The sequence below is a fragment of the Amblyomma americanum genome, chromosome 10 (assembly GCF_052857255.1).
Source record: "Amblyomma americanum isolate KBUSLIRL-KWMA chromosome 10, ASM5285725v1, whole genome shotgun sequence".
NCBI lineage: Eukaryota > Metazoa > Arthropoda > Arachnida > Ixodida > Ixodidae > Amblyomma > Amblyomma americanum.
The window spans coordinates 303,210-321,572 of record NC_135506.1 but is presented as its reverse complement, the minus strand read 5'-3'; the positions used below and the strand labels follow the sequence as shown (position 1 = coordinate 321,572).

The 18,363-nt window shown below is 47.6% G+C and overlaps 1 protein-coding gene across 2 annotated transcripts in view; it reads left to right on the top strand.

Annotated features, from left to right (window-relative positions):
* Positions 1-18,363, top strand: part of mRpL16 (mitochondrial ribosomal protein L16) — a 60,270-nt gene that overhangs the window by 24,246 nt on the left and 17,661 nt on the right. Inside the window, exon 4 of one of the 2 annotated variants that reach the window (XM_077641183.1) lies at positions 2,399-2,530. The exons of the other annotated variant lie outside the window; for it this stretch is intronic. Within the exon in view, the coding sequence (XP_077497309.1) occupies positions 2,399-2,530 (132 nt within the window). The remainder of the gene's footprint in view (positions 1-2,398; positions 2,531-18,363) is intronic. 2 annotated transcript variants of the gene reach the window in all.

Genomic DNA, 18,363 nt, shown 5'->3' with positions numbered 1-18,363 from the left:
CGTCAAGCAAGGCTCTGCGACGCTTGCCTGAGGCAAACACCACCGTCCCTGTAAGATGTAACATCAGCTCCAGCTCCACTCTCATGCAGTGTGATTTCCTCGCACATGTTTTCGTTGCAAAATTAACTGGCTGGGTATCCGCCGCGGTGGCTGAGTGGTTATGGCGCTCGGCTGCTGGCCCGAAAGACGCGGGTTCGATCCCGGCCGCGGTGGTTGAATTTCGATGGAGGCGAAATTCTAGAGTCCCGTGTGCTGTGCGATGTCAGTGCACATTAAAGAACCCCAGGTGGTCGAAATTTCCGGAGCCCTTCACTACGGCGTCTCTCATAGCCTGAGTCGCTTTGGGACGTTAAGCCCCCATAAACCAAACCTAACTGGCTGGACACCCACGGGCAGCAAATGACGTGCGCGCATCTCGGCCAAGCTTGGCGAGTGGCGTGACGAGTGGCCCGCCTACGGTTCCAACGTCTGCCGCTAGGAGGTATTTGTTCCTGACATAGCTGGCACCATTTATGGATGCTTCTTGCAATGCGTCGTGCGTAGCTAATTTGTTGTAATTTAAAAAAAAAGGGAACGGAAGAAACTAGTGAAGTGGAAGCCTATTAACGAGTTAGCGGTAACAGGGAAAGTAGGTGAATTCAGGATATCGCTGCAGAACAGATATTCGGGTTTAAGTGAGGAAGGTAATCTTAATGCTCAAGCAGCAAACGATAATCTCACAGCTATCGTTACGAGTGCGCAGTAAAAGTAGGCGGTTAGATGGTTCAACAGGATACCGGTAAACTATCTCAGGAGACGAAAGAGCTGATTAAGAACTGCCAAAGCATGGAAGCGTTTCACTCTACAGACAGAGTAGAACTAGCAGAGGTATCAAAGTTGATAAATAAGCGCAAGGTAGCCTACATTAGAAAGTTTAATACGGAGAGAATCGAGCATGCGCTGAAGAACAAAGGTAGCCTAAAAGCAGTGAAGAGGAAACTATGCATAGGTAAAAACCAGATGTATGCATTAAGCGACAAAGAGGGAAATGTCATTAGAAATATAGACAAGATAGTTACCGAAGAGTTCTACGCAAGTATATACAGTAGCCATTGTAAACAAAACGTTAATATTGTGAATAAGTGACTTCATATTCATTTTTGTATAAACTATGCATGTTATGAGTCATTGTGTTATGGATTGTATTTCTTGTTTCATTTGTTCGCGTGCTGCATTTATTTTGTATCCTATGTTGATTATGGACCTGTTACTAGCCAGTGGCTATGGGTCCATCAATGTTTGTTTGTATTTCGCAAGATATGCAATAAATAATGAATGAAGGAGAGAGACAGTAGCGCACAGCAAATAAGACATCCGCCAGTAATGAAAAACAAAGTACAGAAAGCCCTAGGCGCAATGCAATAACAGCAGATCTGTTGAAGGACGGAAGCAAGATTGTGCTAGAAAACTACTACCCTGTACTCAATGCCTTGTGACCTCGAGAGTACTATCTTAATCCATAAAAAAGGAGACGTCAAGGACTTGAAAAATTAGACCGGTCAGCTTACTGTCCGTTGCCTATGAGGTATTTACTGAGGTAACCACTAATAGAGTCAGGACAACCTTAGATTTCAGTCAACCAGATGATCAGGCAGGCTTTCATAAAGGATACTCAAACCAGTTTCCTCGCTGACAGTGAGTGAACAAACTGGCATTGCAGTCTTTCAATTCCTTATGTGGTCTCAAGCTTGCTTATGACATGACTGCCGCTTGGTGGCTGAAACTAACACAGAAACTACAGTGAGGAAGAAATTTTATTATAATTTATTTATCGGGTGCAGGTGAATATCATGGTGCGATCCCAGTTTACTGATGTCTTGAGCATAATTCTGAAATCAAAAATAATGCAAATAAAAACTGGGTGTGTCTACCCTTTCTAGCACTTGGGTAAACAAACTGCTTTGGCAATCTGATATAGTAGTCGTTGTAAATAATTTGATTGTTGTGGGCTTTCAAGTTTATCTGTTTCTTTTCTACATTCCATTTTTTTCTGTTATATGCAACACAGGGATAAAACATTGGAGCTTCAAAATCCTTTCCTGTGTTGTTTGCGATGGTCTATCTTAACCAGCCTGCACTAGTTCGCATAAACCACATTTTATTTAATATTACACCTGTGGAAAACTGAAAAGGGTTCTGAACTGTTTGGCTTATTTCACAATTCCGCTAACAGATTTTGTTCCTAAAAGGGTCACTTGCAGAGCACATCGGGCATGAAAGGGCTAATTCTTCAACCACTGATATTTGCGACTTGGTAGTGGTTCACGTTGATTAAAGCCATTTGAATCATTTGGTAGATTTGTTTTGTTTGTCACCGTATGAAGTTTAAGAATAGTGTTTTTGACTTTGTGGCTTCCAGGCACTGTCCGGTGCTTTTCTACGGCCAGGTCACATTGATATGATCCGTGTCACAATAAACAAGAAGCTTGACATATCCAGGATGTTTGCAGTGTGGAGGATTGACCCACCATGGAAGTCCATCACTAAGAAGGTATGCTTTGTTTTCTGCTAGGGCTAAATTTTGCTCACCTGAGTCGTTACACGTAGCCAAATTAGGATAAGGTACCAGTGTGGAGTAGAGCCATGGCTGTCTATTATGGGTGTGTGTAAAACATAGAGGAAAAAAATTTATGTACTTAGGAAGTTTCATATCGCCGTGACCACATACCGTTGACTCGCCGTACGCTATGCACCTATGTTGACGTTGGCGACTTCTCTCTTGCTCAGAAACCACCACATACATGATCTCAATTTATCTTAATTGGGAACACTGTACCAGTGGTCAATCACGATTCTTAGTCGACATCACGAGCCAACAGAGTGGACCAACTGCAGATGTTCTATTCTCAAATGTTTGCACATGCTTTCCCATCTCTGGGACTGGTTCCAATGGCAGCTCTGCTATGAACCCCTTAGCAGAACTGGGGTGTAGTCAAGCCATCGGGCAAAATTTGCTGCCATTTGTTGTTTGGTTGAGGATGGCTGTTTTGTTATGTTGTTAGCCATGTATTGCTTTGCTGTACTGCTACCGGCTGTGTAATTTTTTGTGAAAACAAACACAATGATGCAGAGACGTCTTTGGTAGGCATATGCAAATAGAGAATTTTCAATTTGGAATGAATGTGAAGCAAATGGTTATCTTGTTTAAACATGCCTCGGCAAAATCTTGAGGGCTCACTCATGCTCACTCACAAAAGTTTGGTCAACCTACGGGCTTGTTGAAACTGCACTCGCAGAGGCCCGGGCTTACTTGAACTCGTGAACTCATTCATTTAGGTTCACAGCTCACTTGGGTTTGCTCACGCTAATCATCCAGGGTTATGGAGCAAGACTATATAGGAGGTGAAACTCCTGTCAGCGCGAGCGAGCGCAGGCGACCAGATAAAGTCACAATTGTATGCGCCGACGGGGCCGTATGCAGTGGCGGCGCCATGTGGCGCCTCGTAGGAGCTGCAGCGAAAAAAAAAAATGCAGCACCAGGGCAGGCGGCTTCGGCACGCTCTCCGGCGGTGTGCCCTCAAAGCAGACGACACGGGTGTTTGCTTCAGCGGGTAAGCCGTGACGTTGTATTTCTGCGCCCTTAAGTCAAACAGCAACAGTTCTTATTGGTGTCTGTTCGAGGGCCATAATACTAACAGTGCTGCTACGCGCAGTACGGCCTCCTTCGGAATTTGCTAGACTAAGATGGGACGCAGGTGTTTTGTTCAAAATTGCAAAAGCGGTTGCAAGTGTTGCAGGGAGAAGGCGAGCAAGGTGAGAAGTTGTTGCCGATTGTTGCCTTCTCGGCTGACGTGTAGTCATAAATGCTGCGCCGCAAAACGCCTGCGTTCTCCTCCAGCAGATGAAACTTAGCGTGGTAACATACTCGATGAACGTGAAGGCATGTTTGCCTTCGACTAATGCCTTCGACTAATGCCAGCAACGCTTATATCCATCTAATCAAAGTCATCGTGCAGGTGTCAAACAAAAGCCCTGCATACAACCAGAAACTACAGATCATCTTATAGCGGTCATGGAAAAGAACGTGTTTTATTTTTACTGTGCTCAAATGGTTGAAGCGTAGCACCAGTTGTTCTTCGGGCTACCAGCGGTAAAGAAGCGCGGGAGAGTGCCCTCAATAGAAGTCAGGCGCGCGCGGCCGAACGGGAGCAACATGCTCGACCGGTTGCCTTGGCAACCGAAACGGCAGTCGTTTCTTTCCAGGCCGCCAGGTGCTGCCAGCATGATAATGGTGCTGCGGGCATGTGACCTTTTCTGGTCGCCGCAAACAGCGGTGTTTCCACTCCTTTATAGTCTTCCTCCGTGTCCAGGGTTAACCACCCATAGCGACTCACATCTCACTCAGACTCACGACTCATCTAGGCTTGCTCAATCATTTGAACTCATTTCTCATTTGGACTCTTATTACTTATCTGGGCTTACTGATTTTTACTCACCACTCACCTGGACTCTCTCATTTCGGCTCATGACTTATCTGGATTCACTCATTTCAACTCTCGACTCATCTGTGCTCGCTCATTTGGGCTCACTCGCACATTTCAACTCATGACTCACAAAGGCTCACCTTGACTCAGGACCCTGACATATTAATCATTTTTGTGCTGAGCGGGCCTAGTTACATGTTTAAAATGCCAAAAATGATGTTAAAAACATGGTAGTGCGAGGAGCCCTTAACTCTTTCGTCATTAAGTTCCCGGGAAAATGGCTGTTTTTGATAGGTTTCAGACATGATTTTTTTTCCTGCAAAATATTAGAGGTGTAAAATAAATGCAATATGCATGAAAGTAACAATAGATTTAGCTTTCTGAAGACATTTATTTTAACACAAATAATTGGTGTAAATATTGTAAAAAAAACGGCAATGCACAAAAAGTATGAAAATTTACAAAAAATTGTGTTGACAAGACAATATCTTTTTAAATGCAACGAGAGGGCAGACCTCAGCGCTGCTCAAGCTCGTGGCAAGCAAATCAAAAAAGTAAATATACTGTTTAAAGATTGCATTAACTTAGCACATCATAACGCGAGACAAAAATGGCAGTCCGCGTGGAACAATGAAGAAAATAAATTACACTTTGTAAAGCCAGTTTTAGGTGAATGGAAGTCATGCATCCACCAGGAACGTTTCAAGGAAGTGATTATTTGCCGTCTTCGTATAGGACACACGCACCTCACACTGAACTTCATATTGGCAAAAGACAAACACCAATGTAAATTATGTGGAGATGAGTTAACAGTGAACCATGTTATGTTTTTATGCAAAAGCCCAAAACACCCAGGAAACAGCATTTTTAAGGTTCTTACAACAGACACATACCATTCCATCCAACATTGCTCTAAGGTGATGATGCACTTGTTAACTTCTCACATGCTCTTACGTTTTTAAAGAGAGCAGATATTTTAAGCAAGCTGTAGATTCCACAACGTATAGTTAATTTATTACCACAAACACTTTTTAGCCACACCACAGCCACTTTCTCATTCCTGAGAAGAAGGCTGTTAGATTTGTTGGGAGTCTCGAGATCCTTGCCCAGCCAAGGGTGGTCGCTGAGGTTACCAAACCCTCTTTAAAGCTTTTATTAGTGGCCGTTTTTAAAATGTCTTTCGTTTGTCATCAATAAGTAGTAAAACTAACATTCTAGGCCCTCTGCACCAGCAATCACTCTTCACATTTTTATAAAATTCTGCAGAAAACTTCTCCTGTATCTTGTGCTTGGCGCATGGTGGCCTTAGCTGCCTATGTGCCATTAAACCCAACCCAACACAACACATAATACAGAATCAAGAAATATCATTGCTGACATCACTGTGATGCGTAAACCGGTTCCAGGAACGAGCAAACAGTCAAAAGGGGACAATGCTCCCTATGAGTGGACAGGTGCCCATGTTTCGAGCTTAAACTGTACAATCTCTTCGTTGGGGCCAAAATCCGACAATGCAATATTGTCGTCAGAGTCACTGCTACTTGATGCATCAAAAATACTGCTGCAGATGCTGCAGAATCGTGTGAAGTGAGATTTTTCCGAGCTCACACCTTTCCTGCGGATGGTGCTGTTCTATGAGCACTCTGCACCGAAACCTCAACTTCAAAGGCGTTTTGAAAATTGGCGTCTTGCGGGGAAAATACAACCTACGCAAGAAACTAGCGTAGAGTATATAAACAATGCGTCGGATGGCGAACTCCTCAGTGGCCCCGGTAGCACAGTAATCGCACTTCGAATCCATCGATCACCGGTGCATAGTAGCATAATAACGAAAGAGTTAACTGCAGCTAGCATATAGCCAGGCCTCTCAGCCAGGGACATAAATATCTAAGGCCGCTGCTTGTGTTCCGCAACCAATTAAAAGGAAGAACTAGAGCAACCGTGATACAGCAAACCACAGCTAATATCCAACGAGACCAAGCCCGGCGACTAATCAACTTTTCTCGTCCTTTAGTAATGTTGCAGAGTGCAGCAGCCACAAAAATTGCATGCTACGAAACAGTGAAATCGCTCTGCATCGTCATCTTGACCAAAAACATATTCAGTATTATGAGTTCTCAGGAGACTCGTTTATGAGCGTTACGAACTCATGCCCAATCGGCATTATGGACTCACTTAAGATCATTGGATTGTTCAACCTCACATCATGGACTTGTTTGATTTGATAGGCCCACACACTGCCGAACTGACCAGGACTCAGACTGAATGTGAGCCCACTCTCACCATGACTCAGATGCTCATACTCGTGACTCACAGAATGATCTGAATGTGAGCCCAGACTCGCAACTCACATCGTGATTTGAACTTGAGTATGGACTCACTTACAACTCAGGTCATAATCTTAATATGAGTACGGACTCACTCACGACTCTAATCATGATCTCAATTTGAGTTTGAACTCACTTACTACAAGGATGTCCAACTGGAACTGTACTCGAAACTGGAACCGAGCCGTGTTTTTGCCGTGAACCGGAACCGAACCGAACCTGCAATTTGTTTGCCATTTTGGAACTGAACATAAACTGGAAAAATTCAAAGATATTGTTCCGAACCGGTCCAGGTTTCTGTTCAGCCCCACTTTTGCAATCTGGCATCATACCTTTAGAGCGATAGCTCTACTCCTATCATGACCCACCTCCTGCGAGTTTCATCGTATGACTTCTGGCTCCGCAATTTGACCTCTAAAGACCCACACGTGTTTCTAGTCACTTAGGTCGCACATGCCAGGTGCTGTGGAGAGGGTAGTCACGAATGCTGTGCGCGTCGCGGAGAGGAGGAAAGGAGGCATCCCAGGTGTGGAGCGGGAAATAGTCTGCCGGCATCACATGCACAGGGCATGAAAGTGGGTTCTGCATAGAATGCCGGCGCGCTTTGATGCATTCAATGAAACGCTGGTTGTGTTTGACACAACGCCTGCCACGGAGAGCTCCGGCAGATGCGGACTCCGTCGCCGTTGTCGCGTTGCTGGTGCACTTCTGCCACCGGGGGAGAGATTACTTGCGCGTACGAAAAGCTACTGGGACGTCGAGACACAGCCGTGCTCAGTCCCAACAATGCAAGCTCTATAAACATTGAAACCACCGTTGTCTTATATCACTGGAACTATTGCTCAACATTCAGTTCAGCAACGTTGAACCCCTCTACATTTTTTTTTCAGACAACATATGAGATGTGCTAGTATGTAGATTTATCCTGCAAAAGCTGTCTATGCTAGAGAGTGCAAAAATGATACCCAGTTGGGACAATAAAGTTGAAGGAAGTCTGATGTCTAGGAAGAAGCCTAATTGGCACTTCTGTAATGTGCTTTCGGCAATTCCAAAGCAGTACTCTCTAGTTCGATGTGAAATCTCGAATGTATTAGTCTTCCCCTTTTACTTGCTAGCGTATGGTTTTATTCAAATAGTTTGCACTGCTCTAACTCATAAAGTGCCGAGTGGGAATAGCCTCCCTTTCGTTTGTGGCATGTTCCATAAATATGTGAAACACAGGCATAACGACCCAACCACTTTGTGCAACATTTACTTTCGGAGGCATTCATTGGTTCAGACAGCAGATACGTGATGAGTTGAGCAACGTTTTGTTGGCAGAGAGGAAAGCGCAGGCTCATAAGGAAAAGGCTGAGCACAAGTGACCTCCTCATGTCATATAATAATAAAGTGGGTCGACACCTCAATCTCGCTTTGAGGTACGTAGCGGTGGTGTCCACCTGCAGAAAACCGTGCTTTCTTTCGCACAATATTTAGCGCTTAGCAATACTAAACTGCCAGCCGTTTTTACCAGTGAGTGCTCAAATGTGCATGCACCGTAGTGTGCAGTGTGAATCAAATGTGGAGGCTGCACACACAGAAGCACGTGCATGCGCATGCACATGCATGCACACATGTGCACGAATGCATACACACTATACGGTAATTTTTGGGAAAGGAGACTATAGTGCTAATGCAGTAAAGAAAACTGCTATGCCCTAACCTCGAGTCAGATTTGAAACAGTGGTGGCACAACAGAGAAGCTTTGATTTTCTAATGTGTAATTGTGTAAAATCTTAGGTGAAACATCCTGTATACCTGCCGATACAGGACAGTTTCCTCTCCCTATAGAGTGCGGTACATGGAGGATGCTTAAGTACTCTGTGTAGGAGAAATTCCTTACTGTCACGAGCTTCAGGGTAGCCCTATTACTCAAGCGACAGAGTCTACAAAACTGCTGAAGCTGACAGGTTTGTAGCCACTAGCTTTTCCCCTTATGTACCTCATCATATGGATTCTAATGTATGCACATTTTGAGTTACAGTGATTTTGAGTTCATTTTATTAAGCGGCTCTTGCTGTAAATGCCTTTCTTTTTGCCATGGAGAGTACTAAATTAAATTAGGTAAAATGAAAACATCTCGCACTGAGCAAATTTTGCATTTATTTTATACAGCGATGTCACACAGAAAAATAAACAGCATTATAAGGCTGATAAAACCCATCTGCGTTCAGAATTATTTTGGTCTGAACCTGTTTGAACCAGTTCGAACTGGAACGGAATGTCTCAACTGAACCCGAAAAAATTCCGGTTCAACACCCTGCTCACAACCCAGGTCATGATCTGAACGTGAATCCAGGCTCATTCACAACTCGGATCATGATCTGAACGTGAGTCCGGGCTCACTCACAACTCGGATAATAATCTGAAATGAGCCTGAGGGAGCCCGGGTGAGTCCGCTGACCTATGTGCTTGAATAGCTTTGAACTGAAGCGAATATGTTCGAATCGAAGCGAAGGGTTTGCGACTTGAAATGTAGTATTAAAACGAAAATAGTTATAGCTTAGTAGCATATGCCAAAAGACATGGGTTGCAGATTTCACTATGGCAACTGAAATAAATTAATGAAACAAAATAAAGCTAAACTTCAAACTTGCGTTAGGCAATGTTCAAACAGTAGCAAGCCAAAGTGCTTTAAGTGTAAGAGTCTCAAACCCATACCATGCGATTCTTTACATGCTGCTGATTGTAAATGTAAAAGTTGAGAGATTTTTCATACACTGAAATTCCCCGCCATCATTTGCACGCCATACAGCCACGTGACCTCATTGCGGACGTGAGATCATGCGTTCGTACAATTGCCGGAGGAAGCTATGTCCTGAGTCGTCCGTTACGCAAAAGTTGAAAAATGTCAGTGAAGGCACCACACACACGCACCGGAATTGGCACGTGGCATGCCGCCATATACTGATCAGAGGACGCGGCACTCATGATTTCTGGGATGGGTCCTTGCACTCGGATGGAAACACGTAGTCGGCATAAGCACGAGGTGCCTCGAGGTGTGACGAGATGCACACATGCCCTCTTTTACTGCCAGATGTGCCGCTTCGTAGAGGCACGGGGTACACCTATCCTTTGGAGACAGCAAGTTTAAATGGAACTGTTTATGACCTGAGTTATTTTGTCTAAGCACGCAAAAGGGTAGCAGAGAAGCGCGGGGAAGTTGTACCACTGCGCCAAGATTGTGAGCGCAAGAAAATGGAGGTGCTCTTCGAAGTGAAGATTGATCAAAATGCCTCGCGGTGCCTGGTTTCTCATCGCAGTACACAGTTAGTCCCGTTTCAACTTGCATCTAATTTCAAATCTCAAAGGGTGTAATTTTTGAAAAGGACATGGCGCTGCAATACAGTAACTGAGCATATTGATGGCATCGATGAGCAGTTAAAAAGGTTGAATGCTCTTGGTATGAAAGTCTGAGATTGTGGAATCTACAGTGTCGAAATTTGAATCACAGGTGTCAGCGCTTCGGGATTAGATTGATGTCTTAGAGAATAGAGGGCGCAGGAACAATTTAGTCACTTAGTCATTTTAGTCATGCTCTTCCCTGCTTGACCTCATGCTTGTTAGCAACTCTCTTGAAAACTGTTCGGTAAATATCGATGGCGGAATTTCGGACCATAAAATGATAATCCTTTCACGTCCATTCATATTTCATATAGCACTGTCAAACCATCTGTTACCTTTGTCAAAGATTACAAGCGGGCTGATAATATTTCTGTTTTAGCTCACCTGGAAGCTTGTTTTTCAGTATATGAAACATTGAGTGATGTTTGTGCTCTGTGGTCTTATTTCAAAGAAGTTGTTCACTTCTGCGAGCAGCATTATATTCCTTTAAAAAAAAACACATCAGCTGAGAATATCCATGGATAACGCGATAAATTATTCACCTGAAAAGAAAGATTAAGCGGCAGCGCAAGCGTCGTTCATCAGACAACCTTGTACACCTTATCAGTACGCTGCACGATAAAATACGAATTGCTAAAACGCGCTTCTTCTCGGAGACGCTGCTGTATTTGATGAAGCATGACCCACACAAGTTTTGATGCTGTCTTGCGAGTGAGCAATCCAGTTTCCGAAATAAAAACTCCAAGCGGAATCATTACTGACCCTGACACCATTGCTACGAATTTTAACTCCTTCTTTCAGTCTGTCTTCTCATGCAAGGCTTCGGGCACTTGCCTACAAGCATACTCCATCACTCACCCTATGCCTGAAATAAACATAAGTGAGGATGGCATTTTCTGCTTACTGCGCAAACTAGACACTAAGAAATCCGCTGGGCTGGATGATATTTCATATAGTTTTTCAAGTAGGTATGCACCATGGGTTTCAAAATGGCACAGCCTCGTGACCCGGGCACCTTTTGTGGCACCGATGACGTCGATGTTGAAGACTGGCTAGCCATGTATGAGCGTGTGAGTAAGCGCAGGGACGCGACCCTCATGCTTGCAAACGTCATCTTCTACTTGGTGGGCATGGCGCGCGTCTGGTTTGAGACGCATGAGGAAGAACTTACCTCTAGGGACACCTGCAAGCAGAAGCTCCGCGACTTATTTGGCAAGCCAATTGGATGCAAGCTCACCGCTAAAAAAGACCTCGCTTCTCGAGCTCAGTCATCGACCAAGTCTTACATCTCTTACATCCAGGACGTCCTCGCTCTTTGCCGTAAGGTAGACAGTGCCACGTCAGAGACCGACAAGGTGGGCCACATCCTCAAGGGTATCGCCGATGACGCTTTTAACTTGCTCCTCTGCAAAGACTGCGCAACGGTCGACTGTCCTTCAGGTATGCCGGCAGTTTGAGCAAGCCAAACACCGCCGCATTGCTCCCCGTTTCGACCGCCTTCCGAACACGGCGGCGACATCCTCCTGCGAAGACCTGCCAACACTGCAACAGCCGTCCCATCCTGCCAACTTAACCAGAATTGTACGGAGGGAACTGGAGGCTATGACTCCCATCGCCTTCACCCCTCAGCCGCCTGACGCTATGATTGCTCTGATCCAGGCCGTTGTTCGCCAGGTGTTCGCGAACGTGGGTCTCAATTCTGGCCTACTCTCTGCGTCGCCCTGTACACCAACCAGTGCTCCATTGATTGCCGCTGCTTCATTGACTCCGGCCATCCCACCGCGTTATCGCAACCGGAATCCTGCGGACTGGAGAACCTCAGACGACCGGCCTATCTGCTTCACCTGCTCGTGTGCCGGCCACATTTCCCGCCACTGCCGCAGCCGTTGGTTTTCCCCACCTCACTCTAACTCTAATTATGATCGACGTATGGACTACAGACCTCGTTCTGATTACGATCATCGTGCTGACTACGGACCGCTCCAGATGTCTCCCCGTCCCGAGTTTTCACACGCCAACGACACTCCGACCCCACGCAGGTACAGCCGCTCGCCTTCACCTCAGATCCGTCGCTACCGTTCGCCGCAACTTAAACGCCCGTCTACTCCGCCCTTACCTGGCTCTCATCCGGAAAACGAACCAATGCAGCTCCCGGAGGTGACGCTGCATTGACTACTCGGCCCGAAAATCCTCTCCTGACCCCCGCTCCTCGCCGCAACCTTCTCGATATCTGCGTGGATGGTGCACCATTTAAGGCTCTGATTGACACTGGCGCTCAAATTTCTGTCTTGAGCTCTTCCTTTCGCCGTCGTTTGAAGAAGGTTGTGACACCCGCCGTTTCCTCAGCCGTTCGTGTCGCCGACAGCGGTGCTGCTGCCGTCGTTGGAATGTGCACTGCGCGTTTTTGCATTGCCGGGTGTACTACAGCCGTCCTGTTCACTGTGCTCGACCACTGCCCCCATGATGTGATCCTCGGCATCGACTTTTTAACAACCCACGCGGGGCTAATTGATTGCTCCACTGGCCTTCTTCGTTTGGACCTGCCGCTCTGCTCTGAAAGCGCCGATTCCAAGCCATCCTGCTTACGTGCCGCTGAATTTACTCGCCTGCCGCGCGATTCTGCAGTCTATGTTCCAATGTCCCCGGTTCCCCCCCGTTCCTGATGGTGCCTACGTCATTTGCCCAATCAAGGATGTTGTCCTTCAGCGAAATGTCATCCTTCCACACACCATCCTGACCGCCATCAGTAACCGCACCTACCTTCCGATTCTCAACTTCAGCCTCTCTACTCAAGTTTTACCCTGTGGAATCGCACTCGCCGAACTATTTCCTTTGGCCGAATGCACAGTCTCTGCCCTCGCAGCTGAGCCTCAGACTGGTCTCCCTGATCCCCGCTCGGCAGCTTCACGTCCGGACCTTATTTCTGCAATGATCGAGGCGGATTTGCCACCTGACCACGCCAGCGTGCTCACCACCCTGTTAGTTTCCTACAGTGACGTCTTCGATTTTGGGAATCGTCCTCTCGGCCAAACTACCGTCGTGACCCATCACATAAACACGGGCGATGCGAGCCCCATACACAGAAGGCCCTATCGTGTCTCTCTTCCTGAGCGCCATGTCGTTCAGACAGAGGTGGACAAGATGCTGGCGAACAACATTATCGAGCCTTCTAGCAGTCCGTGGGCATCCCCTGTTGTGTTGGTTAAAAAGAAAGATGGCAGTTGGCGCTTCTGTTTCATCTATCGCCATCTTAATCAAATAACAAAGAAAGACGTCTATCCTCTTCCGAGAATTGATGACGCCCTCGACTGCCTACACGGCACCAGCTATTTTTCTTCTATTGATCTCCGTTCCGGCTACTGGCAAATTGCTCTTGACAAACGGGATCGTGAGAAGACAGCGTTTGTCACCCCCAATGGCCTGTACCAATTCAAGGTCATGCCTTTCGGCCTCTGCAACGCTCCTGCCACCTTTGAGTGTATGATCGACTCGCTCCTGTGTGGATTCAAATGGATGACGTGCTTGTGCTACCTGGATGACGTCGTTTTCTCACCCACTTTCGAAAGCCACCTACACCGTCTTTCTACTATCCTTTCCGTCTTCAGCCGCGCCGGCCTCCAACTCAACTTCAAGAAGTGCAGCTTCGGCCAGCGCCAAATCAAGGTCCTCGGCCACTTGGTCGATGCCTCTGGTGTCAAGCCCAACCCTGACAAAGTTCGTGCCGTCCGCGAGTTCCCCACCCCCTGTTCCTCGAGCGATGTGCGCAGTTTCCTCGGGCTCTGTTCGTATTTCCGCCGATTTATCTCGAACTTCGCCGACACGGCTTGTCCCCTTACTTCCCTCCTGAAGAAAGATGTGCCTTTCTCCTGGGGCCTTGACCAAGCTAGCACCTTCACCGCACTTGTTGCGGCCCTCACTGCTCCACCTGTGCTGGCCCACTTCCACCCTTCTGCGCCTACGAAACTTCGCACCGACGCCAGTGGCCATGGTATCGGGGCCATCCTTGCGCAGCGCCAGCACGACCACTATCGTGTCATTGCGTACGCCAGCCGCCTGCTATCTCCCTCTGAACGTAACTATTCTATCACTGAGTGGGAGTGCCTTGCACTTGTTTGGGCGGTAACAAAATTCCGCTCTTATTTGTTTGAGGGCCCTTCTGCGTTGTTACAGACCACCATGCGTTGTGTTTGCTCTCTTCTCTTAAAGACCCCGCAGGCTGACTGGGTCGCTGGGCCTTGCGCTTGCAGGAATACACATTTACTGTTGTTTACAAGTCTGGCCAGTTGCACCAAGGTGCTGACTGTTTGTCCCGCCATCCTGTCGATCCTCCTGATTCCCACAACCATGATACCGACGATTGTGTTTTGTCCATCTCGGACTTTCTACACATAGACGACGAGCAGCGCCGTGATTCATCTCTGCGCCCTATAATCGACCGCCTCCGAAGCGGCGCTTCCAATCCTGACCTGAGCCTGTTCGTGCTGCAGCACGATATTCTCTATCGTCGAAATATGCACCCTGATGGCGCCGACCTCTTGCTCGTCGTCCCGACGCATCTCCACCCCACGGTCCTTGCCCAGCTTCATGACGCACCTACTGCAGGGCACCTCGGCGTGCCCCGCACGTACGACAGCGTGTGCTGGCAGTTCTTCTGGCCTGGCCTTTACCACTCTGTCCACGGATACGTTGCTGCCTGCAATCAATGTCAGCGCCGGAAAACGCCCTCGCTCCCGCCTAGTGGCCCGCTTCAGCCCATCGACATTTCGACTGAGCCATTTTTCCGTCTTGGTCTCGATCTGCTCAGGCCTTTTCCCACATCAACTTCCGGGAACAAGTGGATTGCCGTTGTGACGGATTACACTACCCGGTACGCTATCACGCTCGCTATCCCGACTAGCTGTGCCTCTGATGTCGCCGGCTTTCTCCTCCATGACGCCATCTTGCTTCATGGCGCTCCTCATCATCTGCTTACAGACCGAGGCCCCTGCTTTGTTTCTGAAGTGGTCCACGACCTTCTCCGCTTCTGCTCCACCCGTCACAAGTTCACCATGGCCTACCATCCGCAAACTAACGGCCTTACTGAGCGACTTAACCGCACCCTGACAGACATGCTATCCATGTATGTCTCCGACCACCATCGTGACTGGGACGTCAGTTTACCCTTTGTGATGTTCGCCTACAATTCCTCACGCCATGATACCACCGGATACTCCCCCTTCTACCTGCTTTTTGGCCGCGACCCGTTGCTACTCTTTGAGAGCTTACTGCCTTCTGACCCCTCTACTAGCAGTTATGCTTATGATGCCATTGCCTGTGCTGACGCCGCCCGCCAAATCGCTAGGGATCATCTCCAGGCTTCTCAGACCGCTCAAAAACGTCGTTACGACCTTCATCATTGTGACGTCCATTACCCTCCCGGCTCCCCGGTACTCCTCTGGCTCCCTGCACGCTGTGTGGGACTGTGTGAGAAGCTCCTGCCTTGTTACGTTGGTCCTTACCGCATCTTGAGGCAGCTGTGCGATGTGACCTGTGAACTCACGCCGCTGCACCCCCACTCTCCTTCCGTGGCCCCCTCCACACAGCTTGTGCACGTCGCCCGTCTTAAACCCTACCACACTCACCCATCCCCTAGGCCTCCCCGGGTCTATGCCTTCTCCCGTGGGGCGGAGGGGGGGTGTAGTGTTACGGTATGCAGTCGCCAAGCGAAGACGACGACGTTGTGTTGCTGAGTAGTCAACGAAGACGCTGCCGCTAGTGCTTGTGTGACCCGTTTCGTGGTGCGTCTTCAGCGTACGGCGTACCATTTCTGCTGCTGAACTAACCTCGTAATAATATATTTGCCTAATTTGCTGTTTTCATTGTACATTTTATTATGCTTCTTTTTCTTTAATATTGTAGCGGATGAAATGGCTTTAGTACAGGTGAGAGCTTTGCGGATGAAAGCTGGTTGCCGACGGCCCAGAGCCCAGATCAGTCTGCGCACGCCTCTCTTCTCTTCTTCCTCAAACTCCTCGGCGTAACAATTTCCCCGGGGGCAGATGATTCTCGTCCCCGAGAAAGTTGGGTAGATCGACGATGGCAGCGCTTCAAGCGAGCCACATGGACAACTTGTGTCTTGCGGGAACGGCGTTTATCCGTCGTCACCTTGGCGATGACGTAATTCACGTCAGTCAGTTGTATCCAACATGACGAAGGGGCCATCGTACTTGTACAGGAACTTCTCATATAATCCTCGCTTGCGGATTGGCGTCCAAAGCCAGACAAAGTCTCTGAGAGTAAGTCACCGGACGATGACGCAAGTCGTAATATTCTTTCAAACGGCGTTGTGAGGCCAGGGTACATAAGCGCGCTATACGACGGGCTTCTTCGGCACGGCATAGTATCTGGCCAATGGACGCATTTTCGTTGGGGGAAAACGGGAAGATGGTGTCAAGAAAAACGCGAGGCATTCTGGCATAGAGCAAATAGAAGGGAGAATACCCGGTGACCTCATGATTTGCAGCGTTATAGGTGTACGTCACATAGGGTAGCACTGCGTCCCAGTTGCGATGATCAGACTAGACGTACATGGACAACATGGCTGTCAGAGAGCGGTTGGTGTGCTCGGTAAGACCGTTGGTCTGCGGGTGGTACGGTGTGGAGTGTCGGTAGTTCGATCCACAAAGCCGGAGCATTTCTTCCACGACATCAGCAGTAAGTTGCCTTCCACGATCACTTATTATAACATGGGGTGCGCCATGGCGAAGAATAATAGTGTGTAGGAGAAAAGTTGAAACATCACCAGCCTTTGCTGTAACGAGAGCCGCGGTCTCCACGTATCTGGTGAGGTAGTCTACACACACAATCACCCAGCGGCGTTGCTCTAAAAACTTTGGGAAAGGACCAAGTAGGTCAATTCCAACCTTTTGAAAAGGCGAAGTGGGTGGTTTGACAGGCTGCAAAGGACCGGCCGGCATGGTGGTTCGTGCCTTGAATCGTTGGCATTCTTCACATGCTGCAATGTACTGCTTGGTGGTCTTTCATTTCATTTCATTTATTTACCCTCAGGGCCGTTAGGCGTTACAGAGGGGAGTGGGAATAACATATAAGTACAAAAAACAAAAGCAGCAGCTAAAAAATTTGAATATAGTTACAGCACACACTGATTTAAGATTAGTAACAGCACTAGCAAAAGGCAGCATTACACAAAACAAACCACAAAAGAAAACAGCAGCAAATAAAATAAAACATAGATATAGACAGAGACTTATATAAAATTAGTAACAGCGTTTCGAAAGGCAACAGTATCGGTAATTTCAACAATATCGTGGGGAAGGTGATTCCAGCTGACACAAGTTCTGGGTATGAATGAATCGTGAAAACATCTCGTGCGACAAGGAGGGATCCAAACTTTGTGGCGGTGATCCATGCGTGCTGAAATATATGATGGTCTTTTTAACAACCTCTCTTTAAGATAACTTGTAAACTTGCAGCCAATAAAAACGCTGGCGAATTCGGTGCAGAGTGCGAGAGAAGCCTAGATGTTCAGATGTGATGTCATCGTGCATAGCGTGCAAAACTTGCACGCAGAGACTTTGGAATGACCAAAAGCAGGGCAGCAGCATCGATGGAGTAGTTCTTTTTGAACAAAGTGCCATCTTTGACAGTAAATGGCGTTGAATCTGCTCTGCCTTCTGCTGCTTCTGTAAGGGGCTGCAGTAAGTGGTCGCTACATTGCTCTCGCCGAAAGGTCGCCATACTGGGGAACATCGGCATGAGCGAGGCAAAACACCCTTCGAAACAGTCTTCATCGTTGACTGAGGTCGGCAATGGGTGGCGTGACAAGCAGTCTGCATCAGCGTGATGGCGGCCTCTTTTGTACAAGACAGCAAAGCGCAATGCCTAGCGCGTCAGACGACCAGATGGATCACGAAGTCCGAGGAGCCAGCATAGAGAATGATGGTCTCTGACAATAGCGAAGTGGCGTCCATATAGGTAGGGTCGGAACTTGTGCACTGCGAACACAACTGCGAGGCACTCCAATTCGGTGACAGTGTAGTTATGCTCACATTTTGTTAACGTGCGGCTGGCGAAGGAAATAACGTCCTCAGCCCCATTATGCAGCTGGACAAGCACCTCCCCAAGACCGACACCACTGGCTTCACTGTGAATCTCCGGCACAGCAGAAGGGTCGAAGTGCCGCAAGAGGA